We start from the raw sequence: 21,622 nt of genomic DNA on the forward strand, positions 1-21,622 counted from the left end.
TATACTAGCTCTCTAACTTGAAGCGTCAATTGTTGCATATTCCAAATCTAGGAAAATATATAGAATAAAAGCTATTCTTTACTATTGAAATGCCTTCGACAGCCAGAAAAATTTGACTACATATGGAGTCGTGGTTATGATTGGCTATCTTTGCTAGCGTACAATCCAATTAAATAGCTGAATTTACAAACTATCGTGATACTGGAAAGGTGGCTTATTCTGGACACAGTAAGCCCTAAGTAGGCTACGTTTAGCTTGAGACTGTGTTATAACAGACGAAGGACTATATTTTGCGGTTCGGATAACTTCCATGGATATCATCCGATTGTAGACGAATCGTGAGATTTATTCATATGACTTTTCAACTAAAATAACAGTAAGATTCGTAATTTATTAATTCACATGACCATCTTAAGTCGTGCATTAAACCAACACGAAGAAAGTTTTAGGTTTGAGTTATTCCATACATCAACCGATATACGAATTCCGACTAATTAACAGTAGGACCAATTTATTTCATATTGATTTCATAACAAAAGACACCTGTATTAGAGCCTTCTGACGTACTAACTGTTCTTTCTCCAATTAATTGATAATGAACTGGTATTATAGGTATAGCGGGGCTTAAATATCAACTGGTTATAGCCTATATTCAATATTTTAACAGACGAACATAAATATAGAAAATATATCGGCTATTATCGGTAATGTTCAAAGGTTGAAGATGCAGCGAAGCATGACAGTTGGTGAACGAGTCGTCAAGGTATGACGCATTATATACCTCGATTAAATCCCGATCAGTCTCTTTCGTTTAGTCTGTTTAGTGCTTACAGGGGCGTGACATTGTGAAGACGTGAAACGGGCACCTGTCTATATCCGTTGAACGTTGTTGTGATTCTGTCTTGTTTACTGGATATTAATGATCGTGTGTTCTTAACTTTATTCCCGAAACATTAATGGACATATTTATTTATCGATTTAGACCTGGGATGATATAAGAAATTAAATATGAAGGTATGTATAGAAGCAACAACCAGCTGGGGGAATATGAGATGATGTCATACATTTCCCTGTCTATCCAATCAAATGATCTCGTAATGACCCCAATGCGCACGACTCTCAGGCTTGTCGGTGAAGAAAAGTCAGCCATTTTGTACAAAAATGTGAATGAATTTATCGAGAAAATCGTGATTTTCATGCCCAAAGAGGGATTCCTTGTTATCGTATCGATAACGGATGAACAGAAAAATATTTCAATTATGTTGTTGTTATGAAATGGCGTCTGTTAAACAATAATGAACAGTTGAAAATAAGTGCTAAAGTTACGGAACCATTTCTTGCAATCAACCTTAGCGACCTTCTCAAGTGCTAAAGTTTTGTGATTTTAGACCACTGATCGTTCGTGCTTTTGGAATATATAAATGTGCACTGTAAAGGATTATCAAGAGCAATTGTTAAAGTACCAAAACTATTATTTATCACATTACTTTAGCTAATATAAACAGTGGAATAATACATATTATTTATTCAAAATGTCTGCCAATGCAAGAGCTGCATTGCAAACTGTTCACGAATCTGTAACTGTTGATCCAAGGGTAAGTTATATTTACAATTTATGGTTAACATTTCTTCCGACATTTATGATTATCATATAACTTGATTTGAATTTCATTTCAGCCTACAGACGATAATGGTAACCCAAGGATTCAGACATCAACAAGAGGTCGAACAGATGAGCCCCACATTGGGAAATACAGACTTGTCAAAACTATTGGAAAGGGAAATTTTGCCAAAGTTAAATTAGCAAAGCATGTTCCAACTGGAAGAGAGGTAAATACTTCTTTAAGCCTTACATAAAGGTAGAGCCAACACTCTCCAGAATTTTACATGATTGTCTGTCATCAAAGAGTTTTCAAAAAACACTGACCCAAGCCTAACTACTCTACTGTTCTGACAGATTTTAAGTGGTTTCATCCCCTAATTAATATGTAATAAACTAATTAAAAAATTGTTAATCTTTATCAATTATTGTGATGGATTAACATAATGTCAGGAAGCCATTGGAATAAATTTCTTTATTATTCTTAATCAGAGATAAGTAATCTGTTGGTAATCATATTTGGGTGGAAACCACTAGGGTGAAAATTGAAAAGGGGGGAAACCACTGTAAGCCTTACCTATTGGTGCCTTAGAGGTGGAGAAGACCAACTCGAAGTTTCATAGGATTGTCTGTCACATAACAGAAAAGTCCAAGAAGCCCTGACCCTATCTACAGGCTCAACAGATGATTTTGATTTATTATTACAACAAGACAGTGCAGTCTACAAGGTCCAAAACCTCAATTTTTACAAAAATAAATTATGTATTCTTAAACATGAGAATAAAATATCTATTAATAACAGCCACCATATTAATTCAAGAATGAGGCTCATAACGCAAACAAAATGAGGGTTGACGTCAATCAGCTGCTTTCTCGAATCATGCTGGCTCATAACAAATCAAAGTTTATATCATTTAAAGTAGAATTTGCTATTTGATGATATCTTCAAATTTAGTTGACCTTCACACATTTCCTTGCTATTGAGCAGATGTTTGGTGATGTCATATGGACTATTCCTTCATTTAACGTCACCATGTTTTAGATGGATGACTTGTTTGAGTTATGAGCCTCGAAATCATTTTTCCCCACAATGAGGCGCAAATAAAGTCTATTGATGGTAGATTGTGTATTTTTCATGTGTTGACCACATTGAAATTTACCTTGAAGTGCATACAGGTAAATGGCATAAATTAAATGGCAATTATTTATAACAATTTAACGACCTATCAAAATTATATACTGGTGATAGTGCTTAGTACAAGAAGTTAAGAGCCTACCTTTCCCCACAAAGACCACCTGTTTGATCTTTATTGACATTGAACTACAATTCAACCGAAAAGGTCTCATAATGCCCTCTGCCAAAAACATTTCAAAATGATTATATTCCAATTTTTATGTAAATCTTAGACTTAGATTCATAATCTGATATTCCACTTAATCAGTTTTTCGACAAGAGTGCTAAGACAGTAGATTTTGTGCATTGTTGAATAAACAATGTGTTATGATTAAGCACTATTTTGTTTGACAGCCCCTACAAGTTATTATTTTGTGTTCCAGGTGGCTATAAAGATCATCGATAAAACTCAACTTAATCCATCAAGTCTTCAAAAGGTAAGTTATCGAAATAGTTAACTGGCATTTTCAAACCAATTAGATGAAATGTTTAAGTGCGGATTTCAATCCGGTTTCCCCCTGTTAGTGATGCAGGAAAGAGGGGCTGACATGGAAAAAAACAGCTAAATGTTCGAATGGGACAATAAACCGAGGCCCTGTGTGTTACAGGCTGTGCACGTTAAAAATCCCTTGACAGTAGGAAATTGAATATGTGCTGGCTAATGCTGCTGTCCCGGCAAAATTTCCCTCATTGTGCCCTGCATGGCGTTGCCCGTCTTCATTAGCCCACATGGTGCTGCCCGTCTTCAAGTATGACGTAAAACTCCATTTCATTTCATTTTTCTAAGTGTGGATTGATAAGATATGGATTTGATTGAAAGTTTTAGCTGCTGTGGGTTTATGTTAGCTTATCTGGCAAGCTAATACTTACAGTGGTGTAACCTATTTTCGTGGATATAAGGATTCAACACCGAATTTCGTCAAAGATAAAAAAACGAAAAAAATTGTTTATGTCTTAGATGTTTCCTCAGATATTCTACAAAATAATTAAAATTGGTTTATTTTGATTTTCTTTATGAATCCTTCACTTTGACCCATATTTCATGAGCAACCAACTCGGCAACGGCGGCAGTATGCGTCACCTATTTTCGTGTACAATGTTTGATCTATAAATAAGTCGAGAAAAACACGTTGTATAGATACCGGGTGGTATAATCAACTTCTCTTAGTAGTTATCTTTAATATCAATTCATTATAACTAGTGACAATTCCTTCAAAGAACCACGATTTAAAAAAAGAATACTGACTGACAAAATATGATACGTAGCGTGATTTATTGCTAAAAGTCACTGAAACAACATAAGAATATGGCCCACTTTGTGTTCCATAGAAATTTTCTGCTGACACGGAACCCGCTAGTTGATCACATGACTTCATTCGTTGGAATACATTCTAGCAGACGACACTTGGAATTCCGATTACCACTCGGGATTATAATGAAATTCGGCCGATAAAAAATGGTGATGTTTGGTAATAAGTGAAATCCCCCATTTTGTATTTGTCAAAGTATACATTAATACATTTTACCTTGCTTGAAACTACTGGATTCATTCTACTAGCTGACATTGTAGAGAAAACCCATGTTTATTAAAACAAACTAATGTGGAGGTCGCGCAAGGTCGCTCATGTAAATTATTAATCCTTTCCGAAAATCCACGAATAATAGGTTTCCACGAAATTAGGTTACTTGACTGTATATTATTATTTTACAGCTTTTTCGAGAAGTTCGTATTATGAAGATGTTAGATCATCCAAATATAGGTAAATGTTAATATTAATTTATACTATACTATTAGAGGTGTCCTGTAATTGTTCAAATCAATTGTCTGCATGTCACCTTGTTGTCTCTATTGTTATTTAATATAACTGATATAATCAGGAATTAAATTGTGAATGAATGACACTGCTTTGATACGGTTTCATTATTGGATTATCTACTAACTAGGCTCTTGGGTTTGCATCATTTATAGAAAAAGTCAGTGATTTGATCTCGAAGTAAAGCCTCATTTGGTATTTGCCACTGCTTTATTAGTTCTATTAATATAATTGTTGTTTTTTTTTCATTTCAGTGAAACTATTCGAAGTGATAGAAACAGAGAAAACTTTATATCTAGTAATGGAATATGCAAGTGGAGGTATATAATATTGAATTTATTTTGTTTATGGTATAAACTGGTACTGCTCTAATTTCATAGTTTATACTACTTAGATATCAGCTATTTTGTGAAAACTTTCCGATTTATCATTTGAATTTAGCTTTTTTTGGAAAGTAAAAAAAAAAAGGTTCTCCCAGGAAAACTGTTAGCTTTTATGTAATTTATTTTATGCCATTTTAGTAGCGTGGTTTTGAATTCTATAAAATTTTCATTTTTGTTCTCTGCTGTTATGCTATTGAAAGCTATTTGATTAATTCAATGCAATTTTATTTTTAGGTGAAGTTTTTGATTATTTAGTTGCTCATGGAAGGATGAAAGAAAAAGAAGCAAGAGCAAAATTTAGACAGGTAAGAAGACCATTTCTTTATCAAGTTTTTGTGTACAATCATCACCTTGTGAATCTGTGTACTGGTGTTGGGGGCTTAAATCTGTAGTATCCCAGCCTTAACAGAATATATATTTATCCCATTAAATAATTCAATAGTGCAAATTATCTTCGTTTGAGTGGTAAAAAGTAATTTTCACCAAAAGGGATTGGGTTTTGGATCCTGTAAAAAATGTTAGTTATATTTTTGATCAGATAATTTGACACAAATTTTACTTACCACCATGATTGTTCCAATTTAACATGTGGTTGCAACGAATGAATAGGTTTAAACATTTTCTCCGACCTACATAAACATTAGGGAAACTTTACGGCCCAACCCAAATCGTGTAGTAAAGGACCTTAAACTGACAGGCTTGAAGATACAAAATTTCCAAAATGTTATTTATTAATAATAGATCATATCAATTGATAGTGATAGTATGAATAAGAGTACTGAAATGGAAGAAGCATAGTTATATTTTGAAATATTCTTTTGTTGTCAATCACAAATTTGTAGACAGCCTTTGGCGCAACTTTGTCTCGATTTTAAGGCCTTTTAAACCAATTCGAAGAATTTAGAATTTTACAACCACTGTGATATTTCTATAAGTAGTGTCTTGTACACCAGTAAGCATGCTTTCCCGGAATCAAATATATTAATTACATAGTGTAATTGATTAATCTTAGTAAAGATTTCCACTGGTTAGGTTACTAATGTATCTTGAATTAAATTAACATATATAATATATGTAATGAGGGTTGACATCAATGTTTTTGTCTTCATTAATTGCTAACTAATCAAAACTTTCAATGTTGAACATTGAAATATCCCAGAAGTACCGGTAGCCTGTTTAACACAATGTTATTTTATCAGGTCATATAAAATTTAAAAAGAAACATCAACATCTACATTTTAATCCAATCATTGTTATTCGATGGTTTAAGTGATATGTAGTCTTTTAGATATTTGTTAAGGCTTAATTTCAACTATGTATCATTTTGCAGTTTATAATTTTTGGGTGGCACATTGTTAAATTGATCAAATCACGTAAATTTGAAAAGGGCTAAACAAGGTCAACTCACTTTAGTTTGTTAGCTTAATAAACCTTATAATATATAGGTTTGGTTATATATCTTATAAACTTTCTATTAATCGAAATAGTACCGTTAAAACGGATTGCGACAATTTTTCAATATTTTTGTTTAAACAATTGTCCGTTTTCTAAACGTTAACTGGCACTGGCCTAAATGTTTGCATTTACACATTTAACCGTTGCAGCCTTAATGTAGATACTCTTTAAAGGGATTGTGAATTACATATTAAGCATGCTCAATATAGCTATGAAATGTATAAAGAGTTAAAAAAAAATTATCTAAATTAAGCCCATATATCTTTCCCTTTTGCTTGTTTATACCCATAAATTTGTACATGAAATAAAAAAAAAACAATTTTATTATTAGCAAAAAAAATAATTTTATTATCAGCAAAAAAAAAATAACAATTTTGTTATCAGCAAATTGACAGCATGATCATACTGTTATTTACATTCTAATGTCATAATGCTGAGAACAGCCTTTAATTACTGATAGCTACACTTTGACCACCCGAAATTGAGCTGGATATCAGTTCGGAAAGCGAATATTTTGTCCAATGTTTCCCTTTGATTGCTTACATCCTGACAATGTAAAGTTCCTACAGTGACTTTTTTACTGAATCATAGGACATTGAGGATCTTTAATTGAAAAAAAGTCATATCTTGACAAAATCTGTAGAAGCACGAAGAATATGGTTGGTATGAGGTTTTATAAGAGATATTCTCTTATAGAAGCATTGGCTTAGGTCTCAAGTAGGGACTGTGAATTTCAGCATTGGAATAAGGTACATCAGTTTGATTAGATGTTACCTACTTCTGGAGAGATTTACAAGTTAAACAAATTTTTCAAAAATGCCAAGCGTTTCAGGGAAAGGGGATCTAATCTACCATAGACAAGAACATTACTCAGATTTTCATTCCTTTTGTAAGCAGTCACTAAATGTTTAGTATAGATGTTAGGTAATTCGTCAGGAAGTTCTTTATAAAAGCATTATAAATGATCTTAAGAGGTAATAGTGTTAAAAACTAGAATAGACTACCAACCTTAATTATCTATTAAGTATAAACATAGTGTATCAGGTTACTACAGTTCCATTTTATGGTTCACTTGCTATTAGTAATTAGTCTCCACTAAAACTGATCATATTAAAGGAATACTACCTCTTAAAATATAATTTGATTCTCAAACTTAGACCATTAGAGAAATCTTATTGGTCAGTGGACTTAACTAGTGTTAAAACACAATCCCTGATGATAGATCCATTAGTTTTATGAGTAATTACTTTAGTTTTGTTGTAAGCTTATAGTATTTATCTTAAGTTTAAAAACTTAAATTTCTTGGTATTCTTTAAAACTTAATATTATGTATGAATGAAAAAACAGCATATATAATCATCCTCCTGACAAGTTAGATTGATAAAAGTCCAGATTTCACCAAACAACACTGAATATGACCATATAAAACCAATCAATGTAATTACTGACTAGATATGTGCCATGAAATCCCTCCAAACCGCAACCTCTGTTAACTGACACCCATTTAAACTGACATATTTGAAAAGTACTGGCAGAATCACTACACAATCTGTAGAAGGAAACCTTCAATAAACTGGCACCCTCTCTAAACTGCAATCTGACTAGTCTATATAGTGGCTAATCTAAAGTTTATTCACATTTCTCAACCGAGAAATTGACAATATTTGTCGGTAATCTGTTAATGATATTAAAGGTAATGATGACATCACGACTAAGAGTTGAAATTAAGGATTAATCAATAATCTAATTAAAAAATCAATATCCTTTGTTTGGTGATTGAACAAGCATTATGTCAAAAATATTTTATGCTTTTATGTGGGTAACATATGATCAGGGATTTAACTCTGATTGAATAGTCTATTACACATCCCGACATTATATCACATATTTTGTTATTTGTTTCTTATATTTTTTGTTTGTTTCAAATCCTTATGTTTGCAATAAGCTGATAATGATTGGCCTACGCAGTATTTAAGGTTCACAGATAATTTATTCATTCTTTGTCATGATTTAAATTGTGTACAGAAATGTGATATAATTGAAACAAAGTGAATGATCAGTAGGTGGTTTAAGTCAATAACAATGTTCTTTGACATAGTTGTAACTGTATGTATATGACAAAGCATTGCAAGTGATGCTGTGATTTCAGATATACCGGCAAAGACGAAGCCAAAAAAAAAATTATTAGTAGGAGTGTGTGAAAATTATCACTATTTCAGGCTCTTAGTAGTTGAAATTCCTAGCATGTGGGATTGTTCAATCTTCATCATAGGTTAAATGTAAAGTAACCTAACCTAATTCTAAAGATAGAAGTATATAAAATATTTATGGTTCAGTCTAACTATGAAAAAAGAGTTTAAGATTATCTAGCATTAAATAACTTTAATTGTTTAGATGGGCCAACTTACTTGGAAAAGATAGATATATGTAGACTTCAGACGCTAATATTTTTTTTTTACAAAAAGCAATTTTTGTTGTTTGTTGACCAATTGATTTTGATATATTGATGACCTTAATGCTTTAAAGTGTCTTTCATAAATATGTCTGACCAAAATTCTGTTATTACATCATCATTGAATTTTGAGAAACCATGTAAAAAAAAGTTTTAAAGAGTCTTTACTTGAACATTTCGAGCCCATCTCATTTTATTGTGCTCTTAACTAAATAGATAAAGTGATGGGAACTGTAGCCAGTAGTTAGTTTGTGGTAGAAACAAGTTTGATTAAAATCTATGAATAGCTGTGACCTAGTTCTTGAGGTTAAATTAGAGGTTTACTCTTGCCATGTATTTATAATATAGATATAAGATTTAAAGTGGCAAGCTGTGGGCTATAAATAACTTTTAACTTTGAGTTATTTTGTTTATGAGTCCTTTGACTCCTGCTAAATTTTGTATTAAAATAGATATCAGAGGTAGATCATTTGTTTTGATATTACATGCACACACTGATAATTAACACATGAATTCTAATCTTTCTCATCTATTGAATTCTTGAAAAATTAAAAAAGATTTTCATCATGGTTTTTGGTTTGTTCCATACAAAGATAAAATTTTTGGTCATGGTTTTTAGGAGTGAATAGAGGCTTCATAAAAAAAATAATTATTTGTATTAAGTTAGTTTTCGTTTTTTCCATAAAATGAAAGGTGGGAGGCATTTCTGTGTTTTAATAACTTTATTTTTGTTATGAATTTTTCTACAATAATCTTCATTACCAAATCTTTATTACATAAATATTATATAAATATTTCAAAATACATACCTTGAAAATTCATGCACACGGAATAGTGTTGCTCGTCTTCATTAGGTGCAGAAAAGTAGGATGTAAAACTCCATTCATTTCATTCACTGCCACTATAGGAAAAGGTTAATTGCTAATTATTATTTAATTTCTTTAATGAAGAACAAGTTTATATTTAGATATTGGACCTTGCATTTTGAGTACATTTTTTCAGTCATCAAATGTTTATATTAAACATTACCCAATGTTATTATTATTATTTCAGATTGTATCTTCAGTACAATATTGTCACCAAAAACATATAGTTCATAGGGATTTAAAGGTAGGGTTACCCTGAATGTTCATATTATTTTACTAGCTAATACAAGTATTATTTAATACTTCCAAGTCTAAAACTGTCGTTTAGCAATTGTAAGTACTGTATATAGACTGACACGTCGAAACGCATAAAACTTTAACCAGTGATAGTTGTTCCATAAAGTTGTTTCTATATCTTATGCTTCGGTTTACTGCAGTGAAACAGTTTAGTGTTTTAGTGTCATTGTTATACCTGTGCCCGTTCTTTTACATTTATTTTTTTTCATGTTCATCATATTCAAAAAAATGTCTCTGTTTTTTGTAGGCTGAAAATTTATTATTAGATGGTGATATGAATATAAAAATAGCTGATTTTGGTTTTAGTAATGAATTTGTACCTGGTAATAAATTAGACACATTTTGTGGCAGTCCTCCTTATGCTGCTCCTGAACTGTTTCAAGGTATGATTTTAAATAGCCAGTTAATTAATTTTATGTCAAAATTTCATGTATTCTTTTTTTAAAAGTGTCCTGTAGAATATAATGGAACAATGGTACAAAAATACAAGAAATATAAAATCATATTGTATCTTATTCAAATATATAGAGCCGATTAGTTGTTGTGGTATTCATTACATCTGATTTCAAATAATAGTTGTAAAGTGAAAAGATGAAACTGCAATCAATGTGAAATTATAATTCTTGTTTACAGGTAAAAAATATGATGGTCCTGAAGTAGATGTTTGGAGTTTAGGAGTTATTTTATATACACTTGTTAGTGGCTCATTACCTTTTGATGGGCAAAACTTAAAAGTAAGTTTACTTATTTTCTTTCTAATTAAATGTATGAAAAGAAAAGTCATTATGATTGGTGTTAGTTGACTATGACTACTCAAAGTTCTCAGTCAGACAGTGAACAACTTGAGTATTTTGATTTAGAAATAGAGGGTAATATAACTATATGAAAGTTAAGTACCTGTATAATGTACTTGTAACTTATTTTGTACTTAACTACCTTTTGATTCAACGATTATAATGATAACTATTATTTTCAGGAATTACGAGAAAGGGTATTAAGAGGGAAATATAGAATTCCATTCTATATGTCTACTGATTGTGAAAATTTATTAAAGAAATTTTTAATTTTAAATCCATTAAAGAGGGCAAGTTTAGAAGTATGTATCATATTTATTATTGGGGATTTGTATTCATGAAAATCTGTAAATCTTGCATTTTGATAAGAAGTACATAAGGATTGTTAGGTGTGTGTCAAATATGTTGAAATCTGATTTTCAAAAGACATATTTCCCATTTAGCATATGTTGCCCCATCATTTTAAAAAACAAAATTTTTTTATTGAAAGTTATTTTCTGTCCTATCTATTTGATATGGGATATGATATGTATATTAATCTACCTCTTCCTATTTAAATTTTGAAACAGACTATTATGCGCGACAAGTGGATGAATGTAGGCTATGACGATGATGAACTCAAACCTCATGTAGAGCCCCAGCCCGATTATAATGATCCTGTAAGAATAGGTAAACGGGCAACCCAAGTACACTTTCTATCTATGTACATGTTATTTATGTTGTGGGGGGAAGGAAAATAGAGGGATTGACTCATTGCATGATTCCTGCATGATTTTATTACAACATAGATTGACCAATCTTAATATTTTAGTCTTTCATTTTTACTCATGTCTAGATTTAGATTACTTGATTTAACATAAAAAACTAAAATTCTCAATAGATCAAATCCTAGAAGATTGGCCAATCTTGAAAAAACCTATTGGCTCATTATTTCCCATTGGCAATTTCAGCTTCATTTTTATTTGGTTAGAACGTCATTCCCTCCATTTTTCTTTTTATTTGATGATTATTTATTTGCGCTAGGCTTGATTAAAAATTTTATTTTTTGATCAGAATATTATGAAAGATAGATGGATCAACCTTGAATCCCCTGATAAAGATTTAAAGCCTTACGTTGAGCCGTCGAAAGACGACTTACAAACTAAGAGGATAGGTAAATTGTGGTGCCACTCTCCATATTGACTGATCCTCTCATTCACTAAATAATCTAGGATTCTACAAATTGAAACATTGTTCATGTAAACAAGTCTTTCTGTAAAATAGTTTTATAAATCCTGTGATTATTGTGTATCTATATATTTTTTGTAGAATCCTAGATTTCATCGTTTTCATTTTGCTTTAGCTTTTTATATTACAATATCAGATCATCATCTTAAAAAACTAATTTTTATTTTAGAAGAAAAATCTTTCTTCATTACGTAAAACAAATTACATTACCATTAGTCTCATATATTCTCTTCAGAAGAAGAAGTTTTGGTCTAATAAATAATTTTACACTTCCATTGCTGCTCATTGTGTGTAGTAAAACTTTTTCTTTAGATTTTTAGTTTTAAAGAAATTTTAGTGTAGTATCAGTTTGTGTGTGTGGATAACCCTGTCTTTAAAACTTGTAGTAAACCTATAGAATTTATCATCAAAATCATCTTATCATTTCATTAATATTCATCAAATTTTTTTCTTAATCATCAAATTTTGATTGACTAACTATTTAAATTATTCTGAAACTGTTAACCTATTGTTTTATACTCTAAAATATTCTCAAATCTGTCTGAAATTCTTTTACGTTGTACAAAAAAACAAAACAATATGATGATTGATGATTCAGATTGAGAGAAAATCTAAAACAATAGGCAGATATAATCAGTATAGAAATAAATCATCAAAACCTAACATCATACATCATATCATGAGTTAACAATTAGTTGCCTACATCATGGATATATACAGGTGTATATTGTCTCATCAAGATTTGCTATTTTTATTTACTCTATCAGTGGGCATCAGAGATAGTTTCATAGTAAAATACAGGATTGAATGTTAAACATAATGGATTGTAGAAAGACCTGTTAATATCCTGGTTGTTTAATTTTGTTTCACAAATTATTTACCTACACTTTTATGTAATTGAAGCTTTTTGGTGAGGGCATGCTGTGGGCAACTGATTGTGCAAGTTTTATTTCATTTTCCTTCCCCTCCATTTATATTTATCTAAATAATATATTATATGTTGGGCTTGTAGTAAAAGCTTCTCTATGCCACCTGAAAATTATATATTCTATAGTTGATCAATGAAGTTCCAATTTAACCACCAAAAAAGGTAATGGTGGTACAGAGAGTCTTTTAGAGCTTTATTCTTTTTTGAAAAATTGAAATTATCTGGCTTAAAAAAGTGATTGTTGAATATTTAATAATGTTCATATAATGTGAAAATTAATTTTTTTCTAATATTGATGGTATCAAGTTTGAATTGTAACATTTCTTTACTTATATTATTTTCAGATACAATGGTTAATATGGGATATAATCGTAAAGATATTGAAGAATCTTTAAAATTACAAAAATATGATGATATTCAGGCAACTTATTTATTATTAGGACGCAGAACAACAGATGTAAGTTTTTAATGTTTTGAAGATATTTAATATTTTTAAACTGATTGGAATATATGTCATCACCAAACTAGTGAAACTAAATATTATTTTAATTAGTCAATGAATATTAATGTGTTTTTTAGTGTATAGATTATTGAATGATGGGTTTTATGATTTCAGTTAGAGGGAAGTAACTCAGGAAGCAATTTGTCTTTACGACATTTACCTCTTACACCAAGTCGTCCTCACAGTGAAAATAACGCAAATAGTCAATCACCTAATAAAGTTACGCGAAGCCAGTCAGCAACAAGTGGGTCAGGCAGGTCACAGCGGCGTTCAAGTCACGGTGGGGAGTTCAATACTAATATTAAACGTAGGTGTAGATTGGTGGCTTGTAGCATTCTAGGACATGGTTCACTCAAAATATTTGGAAAAAAAGTACAGTTCAAGTACTGGAAATTAATATAGAAGTTATAATATCATGACAAAAGATCTTTTTCAACATACCTGTTATTTACAATATATGTTTTCGGAAATCTCAAGTTGAGTCAAAGATAAAAAGAAAGAAAGACTGATTAGTAGTTGTCAATTTGTTTGAACCATGACCTATTCTAGTAACAGTGTATTCCAAAATTTTGTTTATTCTAAAGTCTTTTTACATAATAATCTATAAATATACTAAGAACCAGTTACAATGAGAATATAGAAGTAACTGAATCATACATTGTATAAATATATACATGTAATAGTTCCTTGAGAGAAAAAACACAATTTTGGATACTGGTAACACATTTCTTGCACAAACTTTTACACATGATTTTCATCAAACTTGCATTAACCAATACATCAAGAAATATTTCCTAAAAAAAATATTTTAGATACAAATTGTTTTTGTTGAAACCTGGCTGAATAAAAGCATGGCTTTTAAAGAAGTAAATAGAATGCAAACCTTTTTCACTGAAATCAATATTATCTTGTGAAGTATTTGAGATAATTCTTTGTATTATTATTATTGATCAATTATACTTCTAATCTTTAAAGATTTTTATAGATCTTGTCTTTCACAGGTTATACAATTTTTTTATGAAATTTTTTGCCTCCTTTATTTATGTCTTGTAACAATGTAGTATTCACCTTAATTTTAGTAGGGCAGTGGATTGCTTTTTATAGTCATCATTAGAAATTTTATTTTGTATAGAAAATATTTTATTTTTATTTCCACTGGTGGGGGTAGTGTTGTATTTTTGTTGTACTATTTCATTTATATTGCACAAATATAATTTTTATTTCTCATAAATGCACCAAATCACATGGTTGAGGTATTCACAATATATTTATGCTTTTTCTCTGAACATTAATTTGTAACACCATTTACTGCTGTTTAATGCTTTTCTATTAATTTATGGTGAAGATACTATTTTTAAAAATGGTCATCACAATTTGTTCATGGCTTAGAGATGGGCAGTTGTTAGATACCTTTTTATTTGTTAGAAATTATTTCATTTGCATTTTGATTAAGGGCCTGATGTCACATGTAGAGCAAAATGAATGTAGGACACTATGAATAACAAAAATCTGAAGATTGTATGTAATATTTGTAGGATCAACTGGCCCAGGAGGTACGCAGCCACACGGCCCTAGTAGTCGTCGGCAACATACTGTAGATGGCACTTCTACTAAGGAGAGTACCTTAACGGCAAGAATGAAAACACCATCAGGTGGCTCGGTTGATTCACCTAAGGTTGGTAAAAAGGTAACCTGTATAATCTTGTTATCTCTTATTATTAGGCTTGCTGCTTGTTTTTAATGTAGTAAACTCTAGTTGTAAGTAGCTGTTTTAACATTTTAATGATCTATACTTTTGGTTTGACAATGGTGTTCATGCACATTTGCATATTCAAAACATAACACATGGACTTCAAACTGTGCTTACACACATTTTAAATTTCATACATTCATACCTTGATAACATATTTTCTTTTATTATCCATCTAAAATGACAGACATTGTAAGAGCTTTATCTGACTATACTATACCTATTAATGACACTCTTCTTTATTCTTCTCCATTCTATGCATGTCTCTTTCTATAATGACTAATTATTAACCTCTGTAATCAATTACTGTATAAGTAATTTCCACTTGTTTTTACTAATTAATTATCTTTTGTCTTGATATTGATTTTAGTAATTTTCATTTCAGTTCTCTTTCTGTTATCCCTTTTCTTTCTGTTTTCCCTTTTCTTTCTGTTTTCTCTTTGATAATAAATGATCATTCTAACACCTTGCTATTCTATATTCTAACACTTCTACAAGTAGCAGGCAATCTGTAAGGATTGGTTGGCATGCTATTGCTTTTGAAGTTGTGTTTTGCATGCATCGTAAAGTATATATGGTTCTGTATCTTTGACTTTTGGTGCAGGATTTTTTATATAAAATTATTATTTGTTCAAGATTATTAAAGAAAATTGTTATATTTTACAGCTTACTGCACCTAGTCCTGCAAGATCTACGATGCCACGGAAAACAGGAAGTGGTCATTCATCATCGACATCGTCCACACCCAAAAATAATAGTGTGATAACTCACGGTCATAACCATAATACCAGCATTCCTCGTCGTAGTACATTTAGTCCAGGTGATAATAGAAATCAGGCTCCTGGAGAGAAAACAAGACCTACTAATGGTCAGGATATTAAAAAGTAAGATTCACTATTTAATCTTTTTAATTAACTGTTAGTGTCTTGCTTGTAGTACTAATTACTCATACAGTTTTTGATACTTTATTTTTAGTCACTTTATCTTTCACTTTTTGTAATGATTTCTTTGAACTTTGGGATTTTATCATTGAAACCTATATAACAGTCCAATATATTAAACTGAAAATATTTCATAAATTATGTCTGAAGGAATTTGTTTTCAGAATAAAGTATGAAAAACTGTATGTTTTCTTCATTAGAATCATTTCTTTTAACTCTTTATGTAAAGTTCATGCTAGATCTATATATTATAACTGTGCAATAAGGTAAGTGAAACTCAGGTGAGTTGATTGTTGATGCACCGCATGGTGTTAGTAATCTGAAAACTTGCAGATTTAGCTATGAGAAAAACATGTTCAATAGGAAAATAAGGAGTATATATTTGCTATGAAAGGTAGGTATTTGAAGATATTTGGCATGGCTGCATTTTTTTACCGATCTGTTTATCTACTAGTTTTACTTATTTTTCATATCAGTTTCCAATGAATATTGAGTATTTAGCCTGGCTAATAGTTACTTTTCCCTGTCTTTATTGTTTTAAACTTGTGTTGAAATATATTGTGTCAGTATGTTTTTTATCATTATATGAACATCCCATATACTCAATGAAATATATATTCCTCATTTTCTCTCTTAGTCATCTTCCAAATTCCTCAAGTGCAACATCTGATACAGGCCCATCAGCCCGACCAAAGGGTGCTGGTCATGTCAAGTCGGCTAGTATATCTCAGTCTGCTAGGTATGGTGAATCACCTCATCTAACAGATGATGCAGGCTTCAGACCAACGTAAGTAAGACTTAAAATGAGAATGGGTTTACAAAAGGTTTATTTGTAAAGGAGTTGGTTACAGAATAGTCTTGTTTGACCATCAGTTTTGAAAATTGGTTTTATCCTGTTATTTAAAATTAAAATCTGAGTTGTAAATCCAGTCTCATATGGACAACTTTCTCAACAAATCGGCTGGCAAGACCCATTGATAATTATAATTTTTCATAATATATTCAAATATATACTGCATATATATTCTTTGTTGCTGCATATATACTGCATGTTAGCTATTACCAATATTTTGTCCCGTTTTGTGTTTTATTTATCCCTGTTTTTGTTTGCTACAAGAAAAAAATTTAACAAAAGGTGTTGGCTACAACAGTATTTTGATGTATTTTAATGAATTGGAACTGGATTTTATTGCTATTTCTAAAGATGTTAAAAACTGATTTTCATGGGCTGTCATTTATGCTTTACATGAGCTAGAATATTTATACAGCACTTGCACTTATTATTCCAAAATGCCTATGCACAGTGTGTAGTATAAAATAGCACTCATAATAGACAGAAATGTGAAAATTCACTGAAACTTTAACTTAATGTTTCAGGACAGCACCTGGTAAATCTGTAGCTGTACCAGCTCGACCTAACTTGTCACGAGGAACACGGGAACGAAATACATTCCATGGTAAAGAACGTCAGCAACGTATCAATAGTCCTTATAATGGCCCTGGTGGAGTGCCAGGTCATACACAAGATTCATCAGCAATTGGAAGAGATGGACGGCCATCTTTCTTTAATCGTATAACATCTAAATTTAGTCGAAGGTATGTTCTGACCCTTTCACCCCTATGTCAGATAAGACCTTTTACCCTATTTCAATTCTGTACCTCTTTTTGGGAATAACCTTTATCACCTCAAGGGAAGTAAAGCGCGAGGTTTCACATAAATTCCATTTGGACTGAACAATTGTTGCTCTATGCAGTATTTTATTTTTGCAGTTAGCAAAGATAAAACATTTTGTTTGTAGTAGTAGTTTATTGATTTTTCTAACTATTTAGCTATTAACATGTAGTTATTTTGTTACACAGTCAAACTATTTATCACAAATCTGTAAATTTCCCATTTCTTCACTGTTATTAGTTCACAATGAGTTCAAACTTCAATATTCCTGAATATTTTTGGTTTGTATGTATTTTTTCTGTTATAGAATTTTTCTGAAGTACTCTGACACAATTCTATTGATATTTTGTTGTTTTTCTCTGACTTCTGCTTTGTTTAAATTTTGTAGTTAAATAGTCCTAGCTTTTATATTTGCTTTGAAGGCATTGAGCAATAAATGCAAAACCAAATGGGCTAAAACATCTGATACAAAATCCCCCAATATTTCACCAAAACAAATTGTCTCCAAATATATTCCGAGGTACAACTAATCATCTGATTTAGGGGTGAACAGGCTCAGACTAACAATATTAACCAGTTTTTCTACTAAAATCAATTTTTCAGATTTCAAAATAACTCAAATTCTCATTGTATTCTCAAATACTGTGTGATTGATTTACAGTTATATTTTGTGAAAGAACTTATTGGATGTTGAATGAATATATTCAGTTTGAATTATTTTTCATTTCATAAATGTTCTGTCATTTGATTCATTCTATTAATTTTACAATACAAAATTCATGTTTGTGAAAAAATGGGAAATTTACTGACAGTGGATTTTCGAAATGATTATCACTTGAAAAATCAGACTTGATAAAGCCAATTTTGTTATTGGTTAAAGAAAATGTGACTACTGTACATGAAACCAATTAACTAATTTATTTTTAACAATTATTTAATCATCACTCACTGTACCCTTTAATACAAAATTAATACATTCTACATGATTATAATGATGGTGTTTATCAACTCCAAATTGAAATTGCGTATGAATAAACGATAGTTTCTTATTGCAGTACTAGTAGGAATGCATGTGAAACCGTAGCTGCTTCCCCCAATAGTGCATGTCAGAATCGCTTTGAACATCATTTTGTCAGGTTCGTGGTTACTCTATTTCTTTAATTCACCTCTTCTGGATAATATCTTCCCTTTTCACCTGTAATACCTTTACAATTGATTATCTTTATTTATGGGTATAATAACAATATACATCGCTTCTAAATTAACTGCTACTTTAGAATGAAATTGATCACTGCTGTCCAAGAAACAAGTAACCACAATCAGTATATCTCCTACTTTTGGTTCTAATGTAACAGTTCTTTCTAAGGTAGTGGGTTAATTTATTCTTTGTGTTAGATTAAGAAGACATTTATTCATATGACTTTTCTCTCTGGCCAAGTAAAGTATCTTTATATTATTCCAGAAGGGGTGTATATTTTGATATCTATTGAAATATTGTCTTTGATATAAACACTGTTTATTTTCAATCAGATTATATTGAAGTTTTATTTTACTAACTGATTAATCAGCATGATTTTTATTTCAGAAATTTCAGCTTTTAAACTGATCAAATATATTACTAACACGATTGTTAAGGAGCTCTCTATAAAAATCAACCTGTGTCAGGTGCTTTGATTAAATTCTGAATTTGAACAATTCTAAATGATATCAAAAAGAAGATATTAGGTTTGATAATAACATAAATAAAAATCTTTCATTTAGCCTTGAGAAACTAGGCTATATTTATAGAGAGCTCTTTACTCACAAAAATATTTTTTCATGATAGTTCACTGAATTTCTATTTTATGGGAAAAATTGCAAATGGAGAAAATAGGAAGACTGAGCAAGTTGAGAACTATGAAAGTCATTATATAAGCATAAGGAAACCAAACACCGAAACTGTAACAAGTGCAAACAAAAAATTTTAAACCTCTTACTGTTACAGAAAAAAATTGTTGATTTGTTTTATGGCAACCCTCCTCACACAGAGTAAATATCACTTTTAGTTACTTTCCATTGTTATCATACAATCAAATACTCAAATTAATTGACATAGTTTCTTAAAACTGTTTATTCTGAAGATCCAGCTGACATAATCCTCAAAAACACCTGAGATAGTGGTGATGCACAACTGAGTAGGACTAGTGACTGGAGTGTTTTGTTTGTAAGCAGTGGTAAATTGTTCAGTATTTTACTATTCAAGCACTAATTTAAATTCTACACACAAAAAAAGCATGTCTTGCACTACACCAAAAGCAACTATTTTTCAAAAAATCCCAAACTGCATGTAAAAATTCAGCCTCGATTGATTAAGCAATGCTCTTTTCTGATAGTGTGAAAATGCTTTTGAGAATATAATTACTTCAAGTTTGGTCCGTAAAGCCAGTAATAAATTTCTTTCAAAGTTTAAAAAAACATCATGAAGCATGAAAATCCCAAAACAATGCATGAATATTTACCAATAAAAAATATACTCCTAAATATGGCCCAATATTTTATTATTGCATGATAACTGATAAAATTATTATAGTTTAACCAAAAGTCACAAATCTCCCATTCTTTCACAATATATATGAATTGAATTGAATTATCTACCCTTTGGAATATATTTGGAGCAACTTTATCTATCCAATCTATTCTGTTCTTGCTATCTGTTTGGCTTGGTTATATTCGGTCTTCTATTCTATAGGTATTCCTTCAGAAAAATTTGAAACAGGTAAAGTTATGATTATAACATGAATAGTTTCAGCTTCTAAAACTCTGTTTGCGAGGGTTGGCCATTCTTTGATGTGTGTGAATGTTATTTAATTTTCAGCAAAATATTCCGCAGGTCTGTGAACGAAACGAAAGATGGTGAAGCAGTCAAACCAAGAGCTTTGAGATTTACATGGAGTATGAAAACAACTAGTTCTATGGACCCACATGATATGATGAAGGAAATTCGTAAAGTTCTTGATGCAAATAACTGTGATTATGAGCAAAGAGAGAAGTTTCTACTCCTTTGTGTACATGGTGATCCTAATACAGACAGTCTAGTGCAATGGGAAATGGAAGTTTGTAAATTACCGAGACTTTCACTAAATGGTGTTCGTTTTAAAAGAATATCGGGAACTTCAATAGGCTTTAAGAATATTGCATCTAAAATAGCCAATGAATTGAAACTCTAATGTCAAACATTGATAAATCTATATTATTATATATTATTCTATTACTAAATGTCTGTATGTTTGAGTGAGTCTATGATTTAAAACAAGTGAAATTGTGAAAGTGGAAATTGTTTTAATGTTAATATACCACTATATTGTTTCAATGTGACAAATCATGTGATTGGTAGTAGTGTGAAATTACTCTTTGTATGGACATCAAAAATTAGGTTTTAAATTTTCTACTTGTACATTTGTATCATAAGTTGTATAAAGTAAATAAAGAAAACACTTTTTAGCCCCCAGAATTGTACACATTTTTATTGTAATATAAATACTATATATAGTCCATTAACATTTTGTGGGCACTAACTTGTTTATTGTCCTATCATACCAGGGATATTTCATGCAAGCAAATCATAGTTCCATCTTTGTAATACTTCGTACACTGCACTGTTAATAATACAACTCTTACTGCTGTTATATTCTAATCTAGGAGTGGTTTACTTTCTCTACTGATTCATAATTTCTGGTTCTTTGTTTCTAAACTGAGTCATGTACATCTGCATTAACTAGAGCAGAAAA

At 30.7% G+C, this 21,622-nt stretch overlaps 1 protein-coding gene across 1 annotated transcript; it reads left to right on the forward strand.

Annotated features, from left to right (window-relative positions):
• Positions 1–1,143: 1,143 nt before the first annotated feature.
• Positions 1,144–21,622, forward strand: LOTGIDRAFT_218210 (hypothetical protein). The gene is made up of 19 exons (XM_009060963.1): positions 1,144–1,595; positions 1,678–1,830; positions 3,158–3,211; positions 4,486–4,534; positions 4,843–4,908; positions 5,206–5,276; positions 9,932–9,988; positions 10,289–10,424; positions 10,675–10,775; positions 11,018–11,137; positions 11,405–11,504; positions 13,335–13,447; positions 13,607–13,772; positions 15,028–15,179; positions 15,909–16,126; positions 16,821–16,970; positions 17,561–17,779; positions 18,911–18,991; positions 20,725–21,622. The coding sequence occupies exons 1-19, from the start codon at positions 1,533–1,535 to the stop codon at positions 21,059–21,061; spliced, it is 2,406 nt and encodes an 801-aa protein (XP_009059211.1). The 5' UTR covers positions 1,144–1,532; the 3' UTR covers positions 21,062–21,622.

The sequence above is a fragment of the Lottia gigantea genome (genome assembly GCF_000327385.1).
Source record: "Lottia gigantea unplaced genomic scaffold LOTGIsca_45, whole genome shotgun sequence".
Classification (NCBI taxonomy): Eukaryota; Metazoa; Mollusca; class Gastropoda; family Lottiidae; genus Lottia; species Lottia gigantea.

Bases quoted from the DNA above. Each gene is read 5' to 3' on its own strand.
- LOTGIDRAFT_218210 (XM_009060963.1), top strand. From the start codon at position 1,533: ATGTCTGCCAATGCAAGAGCTGCATTGCAAACTGTTCACGAATCTGTA. The intron at 5,277-9,931 runs GTAAGAAGACCA...TTATTATTTCAG, and splicing joins CAAGAGCAAAATTTAGACAG to ATTGTATCTTCAGTACAATA. The intron at 13,448-13,606 runs GTAAGTTTTTAA...TTATGATTTCAG, and splicing joins TAGGACGCAGAACAACAGAT to TTAGAGGGAAGTAACTCAGG.